This window comes from Eriocheir sinensis, chromosome 16 (assembly GCF_024679095.1).
Source record: "Eriocheir sinensis breed Jianghai 21 chromosome 16, ASM2467909v1, whole genome shotgun sequence".
Lineage (NCBI taxonomy): Eukaryota > Metazoa > Arthropoda > Malacostraca > Decapoda > Varunidae > Eriocheir > Eriocheir sinensis.
In genome coordinates this window covers 13,109,975-13,125,610 of record NC_066524.1, presented here as the reverse complement: position 1 = coordinate 13,125,610, position 15,636 = coordinate 13,109,975, and the positions used below count along the sequence as shown (strand labels likewise).

The 15,636-nt window shown below is 44.6% G+C and overlaps 2 protein-coding genes across 6 annotated transcripts in view; one reads left to right on the top strand and one right to left on the bottom strand.

The window, feature by feature from the left end:
• Nucleotides 1–15,636, bottom strand: part of LOC126999313 (nucleolar complex protein 3 homolog) — a 20,556-nt gene extending 4,920 nt beyond the window's left edge. The window contains exons 1-11 of one of the 2 annotated variants that reach the window (XM_050861763.1): nucleotides 15,486–15,636; nucleotides 8,093–8,421; nucleotides 6,329–6,584; nucleotides 6,008–6,062; nucleotides 5,571–5,743; nucleotides 4,960–5,174; nucleotides 2,684–2,837; nucleotides 1,944–2,071; nucleotides 1,264–1,455; nucleotides 703–921; nucleotides 235–416 (exon numbers count right to left, since the gene is read on the bottom strand). In XM_050861763.1, the coding sequence (XP_050717720.1) occupies nucleotides 235–416; nucleotides 703–921; nucleotides 1,264–1,455; nucleotides 1,944–2,071; nucleotides 2,684–2,837; nucleotides 4,960–5,174; nucleotides 5,571–5,743; nucleotides 6,008–6,062; nucleotides 6,329–6,584; nucleotides 8,093–8,098 (1,580 nt within the window). In that variant the 5' untranslated portion in view covers nucleotides 8,099–8,421; nucleotides 15,486–15,636. Of the gene's footprint in view, nucleotides 1–234; nucleotides 417–702; nucleotides 922–1,263; nucleotides 1,456–1,943; nucleotides 2,072–2,683; nucleotides 2,838–4,959; nucleotides 5,175–5,570; nucleotides 5,744–6,007; nucleotides 6,063–6,328; nucleotides 6,585–8,092; nucleotides 8,422–12,232; nucleotides 12,361–15,485 lie in introns of those variants that run through there. The other variant, XM_050861764.1, reaches the window with a different exon arrangement.
• On the top strand, nucleotides 10,496–15,356 carry LOC126999314 (uncharacterized). 4 transcript variants are annotated; one of them, XM_050861765.1, is made up of 5 exons: nucleotides 10,496–10,630; nucleotides 11,161–11,586; nucleotides 12,279–12,488; nucleotides 12,823–13,434; nucleotides 13,918–15,356. In XM_050861765.1, the coding sequence occupies exons 3-5, from the start codon at nucleotides 12,327–12,329 to the stop codon at nucleotides 14,443–14,445; spliced, it is 1,302 nt and encodes a 433-aa protein (XP_050717722.1). In that variant the 5' UTR covers nucleotides 10,496–10,630; nucleotides 11,161–11,586; nucleotides 12,279–12,326; the 3' UTR covers nucleotides 14,446–15,356. The 4 variants fall into 4 exon arrangements, with proteins under 4 accessions (XP_050717722.1, XP_050717725.1, XP_050717723.1 ...); XM_050861766.1 differs by lacking the exon at nucleotides 10,496–10,630 and adding an exon at nucleotides 10,685–10,873; XM_050861768.1 differs by lacking the exons at nucleotides 10,496–10,630; nucleotides 11,161–11,586 and adding an exon at nucleotides 10,684–10,873.

The following is a 15,636-nucleotide window of genomic DNA, read 5'->3' as shown; positions in this document are numbered from 1 at the left end:
GTCAAGTCGTGGGCTGTTTATCCCCCATTAATAAATTAGCATTCAACTCTTTTACTCTCATTTACCACAAAAGAAAGAGAAGAAAAAAGTACATCAAGAAAAAAGAACATTAAGAAAAAGGACAAAGAAAAAGAACATTCAGAAAAAAGGACATCAAGAAAAAAAGTAAATCCAGATAAAAAGGACATTAAGAAAAAAAGGACATCCCAAAACAAGCACATCCCCCATCCTCACTTGGCCAGGCCCTCCAAGACCATTCCGTTGAGCTTGTTGTTGGGTCGGCGCTTCAGGACGTGGATGTAGAGGCCGAACACCATCTGGATGAGGCCGGTGTGCTGCTTCTTGCGTGCCTGCGTGTCCCTCTCCTGCTTGATGCCCTTCATCTGCTCCTCCAGCTTCCTCCTCTTGCGGAACATCTGGAGGAGAAGGAAAAATCAAAGAGTTCAGTTTCCCGTATGTGACAAATGGAATGGTCAAAATCCTGAGGTAGTTCACATGTTTAAGGATAAATTAAATAAATATGGATGTGAAGGCAGAGCAGTATGAGCATGATAGGTAAATATTCACCTATCAAAACACACACAATCACATACACACATACCATTAACCCATTGAACATACACAAAACCACACACACACACATCATTCACCTATCAATACACAAACACAACTACACCCATCAACACCCTCCGACACACTCACCTTCATCTCCTTTTTCGACTTCTTCCTCTTCTGCTCCTCGTTCACCTTCCTCAGCAGCTTCTCCGTGTGGGTCAACTTCCGCTTCGTGTTCAGCTTTGACTCAATCACGACGTCCAGACTCGTGGCATCCTTCAGCCTCAGCCCCAGGAGAACCTTCAGCACTTCCGGCCGCACCCTGAAGGAGCGGCGCCGGACAAAGTGGTCAATCTTCTTCACTACCTGTGGGGGACAATAGACATTTTTTTCACTTTTATTTTACAGCAATGGAGGCAGCTTTAGGTAAATATAAAAATACAGAAAACAAAGCCTAGTGGTGGTGGTGGTGTTGAATTGGGTAGATGTGGAGGATGGAAAATGATAGGGGTGGAGATGGTGATGATGGTGGACTGACTACCTATGGGGATTAGAAGATGATGGTGGTGATGGTGATTGATGGATGGGATGTGACGCAAGACTATGGTGGTGATGTTAATGGATTTACCGACTCATTAACTAAAAGGCAGATTCTACTTCTCCATCAACATCAAACGACGCCGGACATTCAGCAGCTAAAGGCCTCACCTCAAAGGAATAATAGCCAGCCTTATCAGCCTTGAAGAGCTTGGTGAGGTAGGAGGCGGTGAGGTCGGAGAGGGCGTCATGGGGGTGGTTGAGGAGGGGCACGAGGGCCTGGATGATGTTGCTGGTGAAGTTGAAGTGGTAGTGGGTGATGAGCAGCTCCCCAAGGCATCGCACAGCCACGGCGCCAAGATTCTGGAGAGGGTAATGGAAGGGTGATTCTAGGTACAAGAGATACACAAAAAAGGGTCTCATTTACTTGGAAGGGTTGGCTGTTGCATGAGATCTACTTTTCATGCAATCAGTCTATGCATGTAACCTACTTTTCTAACTAGCTATCAATTCATAACATGTACTTTATCTATCTCTGCATGCAATTTACTTTTCTATCTATCTATCTATGCATGAGATGTACTTTCTTATCAATCTATGCATGTGATTTACTTTTCTTTCCATTCATCTATTCATGGGATTACTTTTCTTTTTATGAATGAAATGTACTTTTATATCTATATGTCTATGTATGTGTCCTACTTCTCTATTTATTATGCATTAGATCTACTTTTCTATCTATTTATCTATGCATGGGACCTACTTTTCTATCTATCAGTGCACGAGGTCCATCTTTACCCTGAAATATACGGCAAACAATAAATGGAATCCCAAGCGTCATCCCTACACACCTGCATGGCTGGCTCTTTGGTCTTCTTGGAGGACTCACTCAGCATCTTCTCCAGGCCCTTCAGGTAGATCTGGTATCCCGAGAGGAGGTGGTTCTCGTAGAAGAACACCTGCTTGGTCTCCTGCTTCACTGGTTGGGCGGGACGGGTAAAGACATCATTTGAAACACACCTGAACTAGCTTTGAAAATTATAAGTTATTATGATGTCAAGTCATATACTGTGGAGAGAAGACTGGAGATGGGGTGCAGAGGGACACGAAGGAAGGTGATGATAAGGGAGAGAGGGAGGGGGTGAGAGGGGAGGGAAACAGAAGGAAGGAAGGAATGGATGGAGGGAGATGGGCACATGGAGAGAGAGGGAGATTGGCGGATATAAAGTAGAAGAGGATAAGGAGAGGGAAGAAGCGGAGAGGAGGGAGAGAGAGAAAGAAAGCAGAGGGAAGAAAGATGAGATAGAGGGCGACAAGGGAATGGAAGAAGATGGAAGTGAAAAGGAAGGAGAGAAGAGGGGAAGGAAATGAAGGGTATGAGAGATATTGAGGAAGGAAGAAAGAGCACCAAGGGATAGACAGGACAGCTTGGTGATTCATTAAGGTCTAGTTTAAGAAGTCAGTTTTACATAGATACGACTCCTACACAGACACTACTTCCCTGGAGCCTCAAATATATAACCTTGCATGGTGACTTTAACGCAACACTGAACACAAGAACATACAGGTCACAGAGGGTCAAAGGGCTTACATTTCTGGTTGATGTCATGTTGCTGGATAGGGTAGGAGGGAATGATTTTGTTGAAGACTTCCAGCAGACTCAGTGCGGCGTACTTCCTCACCGTCAGTGCGATGTCTGGGTCGGACTCCTCGAGGAAGTGTAGCAAGCTGGACAACCCGGACAGCTGGCATGGAAGGAGTAAGCTTTAGTGGTACAGTGTAAGGTATGGCTGGATAACCTAAACAGCTGACATGGAAAGAGAAGTTTTGGTGGTAAAATAGAGGGTATAACTGAAAAATCCTAACAGCTGGGGTAGGAAAGTAAAGTAGTGAGCTATGAGGTATGTTTCTAAATCTAACTCACCACTTCTATCATTTATACAGGCAGCTCAAGGTAAAATACAGGGAAACAAAAAATAAGCCGGCTGGTGCTCCTGCAAATAGTGTATAGTTAAAGAATTCCAAAACAGAGGGTTGGCATCATGACCATGAATTTTTTTCCCAATTAAAATAAACAAATGGTTAGTTAAAGTAGTTAAAAGAAGAAATACGAAGAAGGCGAAAGACCCTGAAATAATTGATTCAATAATATAAATATATATATATATATTATATATTATTTATATAAAAATAAAAAAAAATAAAAAAAAATTAAATTAATTTTAAGGAAATAAACAAAGGCAGAAAGAAAGGGAAAAAAGGAAAGATTAGATTACCAAGCTGAAAGGAAAGAAGAAGTGAAAAGAGGAAGCGAGAAGAAGTAGGGCAAAAAAGCAAAGCAACTGCTCTACCTGGCAAGATTCATTCTAGACATTCCAGACTTAACCTTCGCTAGAGGCATCAGCGGCGACACAGCCTAAAGCCTAGCACAGCGAGCCTGGCAGGAGATGATTTGGCTCAGATTGATCCCTGATGGCAACGCATGATTGATTAGCACAATGTGAATGGTGAATGGCAGGGGTAGGGAAGGCGGTGTCCAGGGAGGGGAAGGTGAGAGCCAGTTGAAGCCCCGGCCGCCATCTATGGGGAATGGTGAAGACCCGGTCAAGTTTAACAAAAGGAGTCAAGGAGTGGTGTCATGCCTGAACTGAGCAAAGGTAAAGGACACACTCCTGTCCTGCCACCCACCACAACCCCAACCATGGGGCTTAAAGCAAAAGGCACAAACAACCACGGCAAACCCACAGGCACATTGCACAACAGCATATTGTCTGTAAAACTGTCCAAAAGGTCAGAAATGGGGTGTCAAATGCAAATGGGCACCGACTACCGCCCACGACCTGGGCTGTCCCCTTTAGCTGTAACAGTCTGATCTGATCTTTCCCTTTTCTCTTTTTCTTTTTTTTTTTCTTTTTTGTTTCTACTTTTGTGTGTACTGCACGATTGAAGAAGCAAATCGGGATTGTCTAGTGAATAACCATGTGTAATATCTACTATATACCATACCCATCTCTCTCTCTCTTGTAGCATTTATAGATGTAAAGATGTTAGATAGAGAGAAAAAAGATTTTCAATTTTAGATAAAAACATACTACCCTTGTTGTGATCAGGTTACTATTTGTTGGGGAAGAAGGGAACTTGAAAAGGACACCAAATTGTCCTAAATTAATCCTGTGTTAGCCCCCACAGCCTCAGCCACAGCCGCCCTCCCTCATCCCCCACTCCCTCCACCTCCAAAGGTAACCACAACCCCCAAACTTGGGACGGAGGACTACCAAACTTGGGGGACCAAGAACAACCCATAGTTGGGCAGGGACTGAGAACACCAGATGGCATGGGACAGTTACCAGATGGGAAGTAGCCTGCTACCTGGCCACCTGGAGGATCAGGGCAGGAGTTTAGGTTAGTTCCAGTTAGTTTTTCATTGGTTCCTTAGAACCTCCCGGCTCACACTTTGGGGGCTTTGGCCACACTGGGGTGCCAGCCTCCTCAGAGTACAGAGGACAGAGACAGGGAATCCAACCAGCCACCTCACTGGAATGTGAGAATGAATAATAACTATTCTTCCTCTTCCTCCCTTTTTTTTTATTTTTCAACAGGTGATGGCCAGGGGTCGAACCCGGGGCTGTTACAATGACATAGAGGATTGGGCTCACAGAATCATAACAAGAAAAAAAAGGGCAGAAACTTGGTTAGAAAAATGACCTACAGGGAAAGTAATGAAGAATATTTAAGCTTTACACCACTGCTCAATTTTTCATCATACTACTACTACTACTTACAATAATAATACCAATGATACTACTACTACTACTACTACTACTAACAATAATAATAGAGGAAGAGGATAAAATAAGCAACACTCACCCTCTCCTCTGGATGCTGGATGAAATTAGCAGCGAGACATCCAATCTTTATCTTCCTCTCATCCAGTTTCTGCTGCCGCTCTATCAAGAACTCCACCGCTGACTTCACCTCCGGTACTTCCTCCTTCTCCTCCTCTCCTTCTTCCTTTTCCTCTGCATCCTCCTCACCTTTCTCTGTCTCTTGTTCCTCACTTGGTTCTTCAGCTTCCTTTTCATCTTTACACACAAGACAAAAGACGATTAAGTATAACCATTAATGAGGTGTAGACAGGTGTTAAGAATTTCACAAAGATAAACTATGCATATTCAAACCTGCAAGAAATTTCAACACAAAATTAACAGAAAAGCTCAGCAAATAAGACATGACAACACAATATAAGTATACAATCATAATAACAGATATCTACCCATCTCTGGAAAACCTCAGAAAAGTATGTATGAATTAAAAAATGGCCTTTCACTCTACATACTTTCCTATATACAAATAAACTGTCCAACCCCATGAGGGAAAATAAGGATGTTAAATGAAAAGAAAATATACGACACAAGTAAAGTGAAGCAATCTTAACCACACAGCACACCACAGGAGCTTCACAGAGGCTGCACACCCACCTTCCACTGCCCTGAACCTCTGGATGATGCCTCGGTCTGTCTTGATGGGCAGCAGGTTCTTCACTTTCTTGCCGTCGTGCATCTGGTCAAAGGTTCGCTCCTGGCTCTCATAGTCCTCCTCCCCCTCTTCTTCCTCCTCCTCTTCTCCTTTGCGTTTCCTCTTGGCACCCTTCCTGAGATGAGGATTACTGTTACTATGAAAGTATGAGACAACTATATCAAAAGACTGTGGCTCAAATCTTTCATTAAAATATTCAAATAGGCAGTGAAAAAATTAATAAGCCACATCATATAACTTTATTATTCATACACTCAATGCACTAAAAAAAGAATGATTTAACTGACAACCTGTAAGGCATAAATAAGGAGGAATATATATGAGAGGAAGTCTAATACGAATGCTGTGTAGCCTCTGATGAAGCCATGCTAGTACTTACTTTTCCACTAGGTATGTGAGGTCCTCTGGGTCCATCATCTTGATCATGTCTTCACCTAAAAATACACAAAAGAGGGTTCAGAAAAAATTAATAAAGTAAAATAATATAATAAATTTGTTATCCCAAGTAAAATTGAATAAATCAAGTAAAAACTTACTAAATCTTCGAAAAATGAGCACAAACATTCACAATAGCAACAATGTCTTTTAAAAAATACTCCACAGCACCACTATTACACATTAACAGTTCTATTCCAAAGGACAAACTAATAGGTAACAGAAACTCATTCAATATATACCACGCAAACTCTTCTTTCCTTACCCGTAATCTCCGCCGTCAGTGGGTACAGCTCCTCCTCGTTGTCGTATTTCTCTTTCATCTCCTTCGCTCTCTTCTTCTTACTCATCATCTCGGAGTATGTCACCTTCTTCTGCACCTTCTTCTCCTGCTTCTTCCTCTTCCGCTGCGCCTCAGTCATCTCGCCTCTCTTGGCCATCTTGTACTTGCGGATGTTGGAGATCTTGGCCAGCGAGAGGCCCTTCTTCTTGGCCTTCTTCGCGATTTTGCTGCCGCGTTTCTGAAACAGCAGAGGAAATTGAAATCAATAAAAATTTTGTTAAGAAAACACTGAAACAAGAGAAATCATCATAAACCCATGTTGAATTCATTGAATATACTCTAGCAAGTCTTGGAAGCCATACATAACCAGCCAGGACATGAAATCCCAGCTTGTCCATATTTAAATAGCCTAGAGCCTCCATTACTATTTTAAGTGAAAGAACTCTAGAAATATATTGAAAAACAAATGCATGCTCTTTTTCTGAGGAATTACCACAAAGACTAGGTAGAACGTAGGTTAGATTAGGGCTATAATTGGCAGAACTACTTTTTTTTCTTAGTTTTGCTTCCCCTTTCTGTTAGCCGTACACACTGGACTCATAAACAATGAAATGACCTTGAGAGCATTTTTTCCCCATCATCCATTAACCTTACCCTCTACTTTATTCCCTATCTCTAAAGTTAGATTAGTTTTGTTTTCCTTCGACTACACAGTTACAGGTAACTCTCGATTTACACAAGTTTGGTTTACGCGTTTTGAAATAACGCGGGGTCCAAAATCCAAATAAATGTTTAATTTACACGTTTTTTCACTTGTACGTGATATTTTATGGAGTGGCCACCAGATCTCTCATGCAACTGGACTCACACGGCGCCGCGGCCACACAGCTGAGCTCAATTCTTCCCACGCGCCACTTGAATAACAATACAGTATCCACGCTGCCACGCTACTCAACAATAGGGGTGGGCCGGTACCGGTACTAGTACCGGTATTAACAGTACCAGCTATAAGGTACGGTACCAGTACCAGACTGCTTGGTACCGGTACCAATACTAGCCAGTCGCTCATGGTGTCCCTCATTTCTTCCTCACACGAGTGAGGCTGAGACTGAGTGCCTGAGTGGATATCTCGATGATATGGATATTCTCTCTCTCTCTCTCCCTCTCTCTCCACTGAATGAAGTGAATGTTTATTTTTCAATTGAAACCTACCTCTTGTTTGATTTACATTGTTTTTGATTTACGCGACCTCTTCAAGGACACAACACTCGTGTAAATCGAGTTACCTGTACTAGTTATCCTAAGGTGAAGAGGCGTCAGAGAAGAAGCCTCGCCCGCTGCCCTCCTACCTAAACCCAGATTTTGCCCAACCCCCAACGGATCAACTGTCCACCGATTACCAGCACCAGAGCAGCCATGCCCTTCCTCCATCACTCATGGGGAGGAGCTACTTTCCTGATGTGTTATCGTAAAATAGACAATAATTTAGATAGTAGCAGGTTACCCTCCGTGACTATATAGTATAATTTAGTATTGTAAAGTGTAATTTATAGTGTAGTATAATACAGTATAGTGTAATTTAGACAGTAGTAGGTTACCATCCCTGAGTAGCTCACATGAGGCAGGAGGGGTTAGTTAGATAGTGTTACAGAATGACAACCCAAGTCATTTGCATTTTCCCCTCTGATTTGAATGATTATGAGCCAAATTCAGAGATTCTGCAATTACATGAATACCAATACTCACCGCCATGGTTGTGTGGAGGGCAGGAAGCTGCAGGAACAGAAGTATTCAGCCAAAACCTGTCAACCCGCTTTTTCAGTCTGGTCACTCCCACACCGCGCCAGCTGCCTCCATCCTCTGTTCTTCCCAGCTGGCAGGGGAGCGAGGGGCGTACGCACAAGGCAGGGGCGGAACAGGGGCTGCAGGGGGGCCAGGAGTGGTGGAATAGTTGTTTCTTATGCACTGTGTTGGGCGACACACACCGCCGGGGAAGAGACAACCACGTGTGCGGGTTTGTTTACGTTCCTTAGCTCGATCTTGATCTTGATGTCACAGGTGGCAGGTTGATGGGGCTACGAGCGCAAAGGTAGATTCATATATAAGTATGATTTAGGATTGATTGATAGTTTAAAAATGTGGGGACGGAGAACATTGCCCAAACACTAGATGGGAATGAATACAGAGATAGAGTAAATACTAGTCCTTAAAGTAGAATACTGCAGAGATCACAGCCTTGTATAGCACGGCAGTAGTTCAGGCTGCCACACACGGCATCACCACCTTGGTGCAAACTGAGGGTGTTCTTTGAGGATAGCAGGGAGGACATCATGGTTCAGGAGCCAACAAACTGTTTGGGGCAGGTCAAGGCAGTCCCGTGGTTTAAACTTAGCAATGAGAGGGCATTCCATGACATAGTGATGCAGTGTGTGGCCCCTCGGCCTGGCACATATAGTGTGCAGCAGACACCAGGGGAGTTAATAACCTCCCAGTAGTACCTATAGCCTAGCATAAGGCGCATTGCTACCACATCCTGAGGGGCACTGTGTCGCATATAGGGGTATACACAGCGCTGGGAGACTAACCATAGTTAAGCGTATAGTCAGTGCCAGGGTCCACTGTGTCATCCTGAAGGGCACGTCGAGCAAGGCTGTCTGCCTTCTCATTGAGCTGGATGCCCACATGTATGCCACGTCTCTTTATTGTCGTATAAATATCTTACGCAAATAACTAGTTTACTTTTCTTTGATATATCATAATATTTATGTTAAACTTGTATTGATGTGCGTTCTATCAATATAATCACAGAAGTTACGCATCGCAGGTTTGGGAGACCTGGCAGGGCTGGACACAGGTACGTTGCCTCGCCCTGACCCCACCACAGCCCTCATGTAGGGATGGTACTACTATAGTTCAGACATTCTAACACATTTATTCTATTTATTCTATTTATCGCCTTCGCGGTGCAGTGGTTAGCGTCCCTACATGACTACGAATCTTCTGGCCTGAGTTCGAATTCCGGCTCGGGCAGTCGGTATGCACCCCCCCCCTCCCCCAGCTGTTCATCCTTCTTTTCGGGATGGTTAATAAATCGGTGCCAAAGGAGTAGGGATACCTGGGGAAGGTATAATGTGGTAACCCGGATGTTACGCTGGCCCTATGAAGGGTTAATAGGCGTACCTAACAATCACCAAATGGGGGGGTACAAACTTGGCGGAGGGACTTTTTTGGCAGCCATAGCCGGTAACGGGCTAAAGAGTAGCCTATCCAGATATTTTATTTATTTATTAATGATCCACGAGACATACTAGAGTTAAATCAAAGTATGTGCTTATCTTTGTATTCATTCATACACACACTGGTAATATTTCTGTGGGGTCTGATTCACTTGTTCTCCCAGCACAGGCTCAAGGGGCCAACAGGTCGGAGACGAGCACCGCCGTCACGTGCAGCCTTAGCGCATGCTCCCAACTTTACCTTGCCTATTGATTTATCCCCCGTTATTTATTAATCTGTAATCAAGGGGAAAAAACTATCATTAATTTTTACATGTCACACCTTTTAAGTTTATCCCACGCTTTTTTTTGTGGTATTTGTCTGCAATTAAAGGAAAAGGCAATTAGATTATACATTTTTAACACGTGATCAATTCACTCCACGTTATAATTGGCGTTTGTCAGCAATCAAGGTATTAGCAAAAAGATATTAGCAAGGTCATGGTGATGCGGTGGGTGCAAGATAGGTGTAGAGACTTGGGAGGACCGGAGTTCGATTCCCCCTTCGTGCAGTTGGTGGGATTTTTTTTTTTTTTTTTTTTATATAGTTTTGCTCCCCTTCCCGTTAAACCTTTCACGCATAGAACTTCTGAACAACGAAATTATCTTGAGAAAACATTTTTCCGCCATACTCCAATACGTTCTCTATCTTTTTTTTTTTACCACAATCTATCTTTTTACATTTTTACTTCTGCGCCCTTTCTTTTTGCCCTGGGGATCAGATGGCGAGCACCTTCCTTCTTCTTTCTTAGAACCCAACTCTCAAAACATTGTTTAAACTTCCTTAAGAACCACTAACATTCAACGTAGATGATGTAGCATACAGATACCCTTGAGGATGAGGAGTGAAGATAAACAGGTGACGATAAGAACCATTCGCCAGGATAAGACAAGGAAGACAAGGATATAGATTTTATTTGGTTGCTAGACTTAAGACGCAAAGGAGAGAGACTTCACATCTTGCTGGAGTATCTTTCGTTACTATAACGGGAGATGAGTCAATACAATGGTCCACAGTTCAGTATTTCTGCATTCAATTTATCAGTGGTGAGGGTGAGATAAGATAGAAGTGTGGAAACGAAAAGGTGGTGCGCAGGTTGTCATTTGGTTCAACGCGTCAAATGTTAAGACTGAACCATTTAAAAAACAGATAAGAAGACAGCTTTCGCATGACACCTACCTTGGACTGACACGTTATATTTCCTCTCATCTGAGTATTACAGTTCATCAAGATGCTGCCGTGAAAGGAAAAGTGAGCATTGAAGGACTACTATTTCATATGAGCTTTCCCTGTGTGCACAATGGTGGTATCATGTAATCTTAACTGCCTAATCAAACAGTAAGAGCCGCTTGGAGTGTTTCTGATTGCAGAGTGTCATGAAAGGACGATGGCATTTCCTCTAAACGGGCGCCATGTAACCTTGACTGTCCAATCAGTTTCTATGCTGCAGTGAAGAGTGCACATGCTGTTGTTTGATGTCTTATTATCTTAACTGTTTAACGTGACAATAAGCGCCATTTTGTTTGCTTTTGTTGTAGTTGAGGTGTTGTCAAGGCTTGCAGTGATGGATATTCCGTACATCAATCGTATACTCTTGGAAAGCAACCATATGACGGTCATGTCGTGCGTACATGACTGTCCCTGTGATGACCCTGAGCGCAACGAGGGACAAAGTTGACGCTACAGAATCGGCGTTGCTTATAGACTCGAACTACCATTACCTACGTTTGTACTGCAAAGAAACAAGCCTAAAAGTGGTGTGTAACCGAATTTTAACCGTGTAACCTGGAAAAACGTTTATATGTGCAAGCGGTGTCTGGACTAAGACAGCTACTTGATCTGACATTCTGAGCAATTTTGACGTTTTGCTCTGTGGATCAACACCTACAAAAAAAAACTAAGTGAAGTGGCATTCAAGTGATAAATGTAATCCCAGCCTCTGCACAGGTTAGCTATAATCACTGGTAAGTCTTATACGGCAAATAATAATAATAATAATAATAATAATAATAATTCCCAACATTCTCCGCATTTAATGGTCCTCACAAGCACAGGTAGTCTCTGCACGTCCAGTCTTTCCCTGGGTATTAAGTGTTTGTATATTTCTCAGTCACAGTTAACATTTTTCACATCTCTTAGTCGTCATCAGTAGGTGTTGGCAGTAATTTTTGTTCAGTGGGTTTCATCTTAGTTGGGATGTTTTTTCCAGTGTTTCTTTATACATTTCCCAGTCGCAAGACAAGCTAGATGGTCATGCTTTATCCCTGTTTCCACTGTTTAGCTTTTCTTGTATTAATCTGGCATGAATCTTATTATGAAAAAGTAATAACACACACCAATACATACTTTCACTGTCTTACACTGTTATAGTTCCTTCATTTTAAGTTTCTAAACATACAAAGACGAAAACTTCACCATACGACTTCTAGACTCCCTCGCAAGCTCAGAAATGACTACATGCCTTCTCTATACGATTTTAACTTTGCTTTAATCTCATCGTCGTACTGTAGGAGGCTGCTATATACGTATCTTCCTTATAGAACATGCACGTGTTAAGCTTTTCAGCGTCATCTCAAAAGATGTTGCATACTTTCATTACATAATTCATACCTTCTGCTACGTCTTTCTTCGTGATCTCAGAGACTACTTTCAACAGATGGGAGTGAGTTGTCTACCCCAGCTCACGTGACGAGGCAGAGGCGGGATGGAAGGGGAAGGGGACGTGGTGGCCCTGCCCTGTGGCCACCCCTACATGCTGGACAGGAATGATGACATTGCCTCGGCTGTCATCTGTTCCGTCTGCAACGCTCGCTACGCTGAGGAACCCGCCAGTGACGACAGCCTCCCCGATCTGGACTTGCAGGAGGTATGAGACGAGGATGTGAATGTTGTCTTGATTGTTCATCACTGAGAATTGAGGGAGAGTGTGGATGATTGAAGGATGGATGAGGAGGATAACTTAAGGATGAAGTTTCTCTCTTTGCCGTGTGTTCCGTCGCTGTTCATGATGATCTGCTGCGGTGGAAGTGTGAAGCTGTCTTGTCCTGTGTGTGTTTCGTGGTTACCATTGTTTTAAGGAATGCCTGAGGAGGATAACTGACTTACGTCGAGTGTGTTTAGTTTCTTTGCCGTGTGCTTCCTTGTTCTTGTGTTTTACGGAATGGGCGAGGCAGAAGCTAACATGCCGGTGGCTTCTACAGACGCAGTTGTGTCCGGTGCATGGCGATCCGCTGCGGATGTGGTGTAGGGACTGCAATGAGCCTGCATGCGGCTTGTGCGTGTTCGACAAACACCAAATGCCTACCCACATGGTGGAGCCCGCCAACTTGTACGTCAGCGACACCAAGAATGAGATGCTCGCCCACCTGGACAGGCTCCACCGCCGGACACGCCGCGGCATCGCCAGAAACAAGAAGGCATTCCACGCATGCGAGATACAGCTTCTGAAGCTCTTCCGTGATGACAAGGAGCTGCTGCAGCTGGACGGCAGCCTCAGGAAGATAAAACACTTGGTGGAGTCCGCCACGGCTGTACGAACACTGTCCCACGCCAGGAAGGAGCTGGGGTGGATACAGGCCAAGGTGTGGAACTCGCCCATGATTAGGGACGACGACGACGAGGAGCCAGATGACCTGCAGGGAGCCTCCGCCATGGCCCAGCGCCGTGTCGAGGACCTGGACACAGCCGTGGAGTCCCTGGGCGTGCAGGTCAGCTTAGAAAACGGACGGCGTGCCAGGCTGGAGTGGGAGGAGGACAGGCTGCTGGTGTGTACCACGTCAGAGGCCTCCGCCCAACCCAAGCCCGTCCTGCAGGTACTTTGACAGGGACAGGGGGGGGGGGGGAACGTGACTGCAGTCATCAATTAGTTTGTTTTTCGTGTTTATAATAGCAGCAATCTTGTGTTCTCATGGATTCTCTTAAAGAAAGAAAATAGGCACGCAGGCACAAAGAAGAGAATGAGTGGTGGAGTTTGAAAGTACGGGTGTCTGTCACCAAAGAATTGTCTCGTGAGATCACAGGTGTGGGCATTTTTGCATTACACTGTACTCGTATTGCCTAGTTGACAATGATTATCAGTAATGGCTGTTATTGAGGTGACCAAACAAATGCAGAAAATTTCCCCAAACTCCTCTGGGCCGAAGGCTCGTCTGTGGCTCAATCGGTGCAGCGTCGGCCTTCCCAACTCCAAAGTCAAGGGCTGGACTCCTCATCGAATAAAAGCTGTTTAGTTAGTTCAGCTCCTCATGATGATGTATCAGCTGTAACAACACTGAACCCTCTTCTCTCCCTCCCAGCTGTTGGCGGTGGAATCCTTAGGGTCGGCGCCCTTCCCGGAGGTGTTCCTGGAACTGAGTGTGGGGACAGTGCCATTTGGCATCGTCTACATCAAGCTGTGGGGGCACCTGCGTCGGGCACAGAACTTTATGCTCCTGTGTATGGGCAGCCTCGGACCATCCTTCGTTGGCTCCCACTTATTATCTGTCAACGGCAGGGGCACCGCTGGGGAATCTATAGGGGCAGGGATGTACAAAAATGGCAGGGGGGTGATGAGCGCTGTGCCCCTGCTAACTGGCCTGGAGTATGGCGGGATGTACCAGACAGAGGTGTCAAGGGGGCTCTTGGTGGCCAGCTCCGGCGGTAACCCTGCGCTAGACAGTCTGTACTCCATCATAACAGGGGACGGGGCAGGCGGTGGGTACAGCCCGTGCAAGTTCGGGTGGGTGGTGTCCGGCCTTGAGTACCTGAGGGAGGCTGCCCACCACCAGCCCATCAAGCAGGTGTGGGTGAGCCAGTGTGGCCTTGTCCTGCCCCGACACACCTAGCCTAGGATACTAGCGTCCTCAGGGACAGAGAGATGTTACACTTGTTTGAGAGATACTTGAGCCTCTTGTATCAGTGGTCAATGTCCCCTGACCCTGATACACTCTTATTTTGTTTCCCTCCAAGCATTATAGAGGTTAGTGCTCCTTTTAGTGATGGAATGGCATGTGATTCTCTTTTTCCTTCCCTAGGATTGAGGAATATTGCTATACTCCTTTTACTGACCCTTGATTTGTGTATTTTTTGTATTAGGGACACAAAGACAAAGATTACTCCATTTATAAGGCCTGAAGGGTCAGTGAATAAATGTTGTGAGGTTTAAATTATATTTCAAACAGCTGGCAAGTTGTATAATGAGCGAGTGACAGATTACTCAAACGCTGTCCAGATCTTCAATCAACCCTCACTTAAGCAGCTGTGGTTAAGAGTAGCACCGGGGGCAGCATGGACCAAGGAAGTCAGACATCACAGGATGTCACAATGGAATTTATCATCCGTGACACTAAAGTGCTGCTGAGACCGACCACCAGACTCCTCAACCGTGTGAGCAAGACTTAATATAAACAGTTTAAAAAAATAATAATGTTTCCTGTTTCCTTTATGGCCACAGACTGTAAACTATTGATTGATTGATAGTTTATTGTTGCAAGTAAACAACAAAGGAAAAGGGAGGAACATGCCATCCCAACCCCCAGGCAGTGCATAGTGTGATCATACAACTATGAAGGATACATGTGGAAGTAGCACCATGAAACTAAAAAGATACAGTGGTAGGGGACAAGTGCTAAAACATAAACGCCTTGAGTTAGACACAGGGGACTGAACCTATGAACTACAGTCTAGGGGCAAAAACTATTGATAAAAACTATCTTAATGCGGCGACACGTTTCCTAAATAAACCAACTGGTCTTCTGCTGCCATGTATGTTTTCTACTACCCTTTCAACCTCCCGGAAAGCTTAAACAAGCTATTAATGTGTGCTGTCAGCCTCCCCGCCCTCGCCTAGGCCTCGCTCCTGTCACCCAGCTGTCACTCCACTCACCTGCCGCCAGTGGGTGCCTCCTTGTTCCCTGACCGCTGCCACGCGTCGCCACACATTGCCAGGTATTGGGAAGTATTCTAGGCTCCGTGCGTCCTGGATCCATCACTGCATTACCCGTGGAGGACACAAAATAAAGGCTCAGGTCACCGTG

Bases quoted from the DNA above. Each gene is read 5' to 3' on its own strand.
- LOC126999314 (XM_050861765.1), top strand. From the start codon at position 12,327: ATGGAAGGGGAAGGGGACGTGGTGGCCCTGCCCTGTGGCCACCCCTAC. The intron at 12,489-12,822 runs GTATGAGACGAG...TGGCTTCTACAG, and splicing joins CCGATCTGGACTTGCAGGAG to ACGCAGTTGTGTCCGGTGCA. The intron at 13,435-13,917 runs GTACTTTGACAG...TCTCCCTCCCAG, and splicing joins AACCCAAGCCCGTCCTGCAG to CTGTTGGCGGTGGAATCCTT.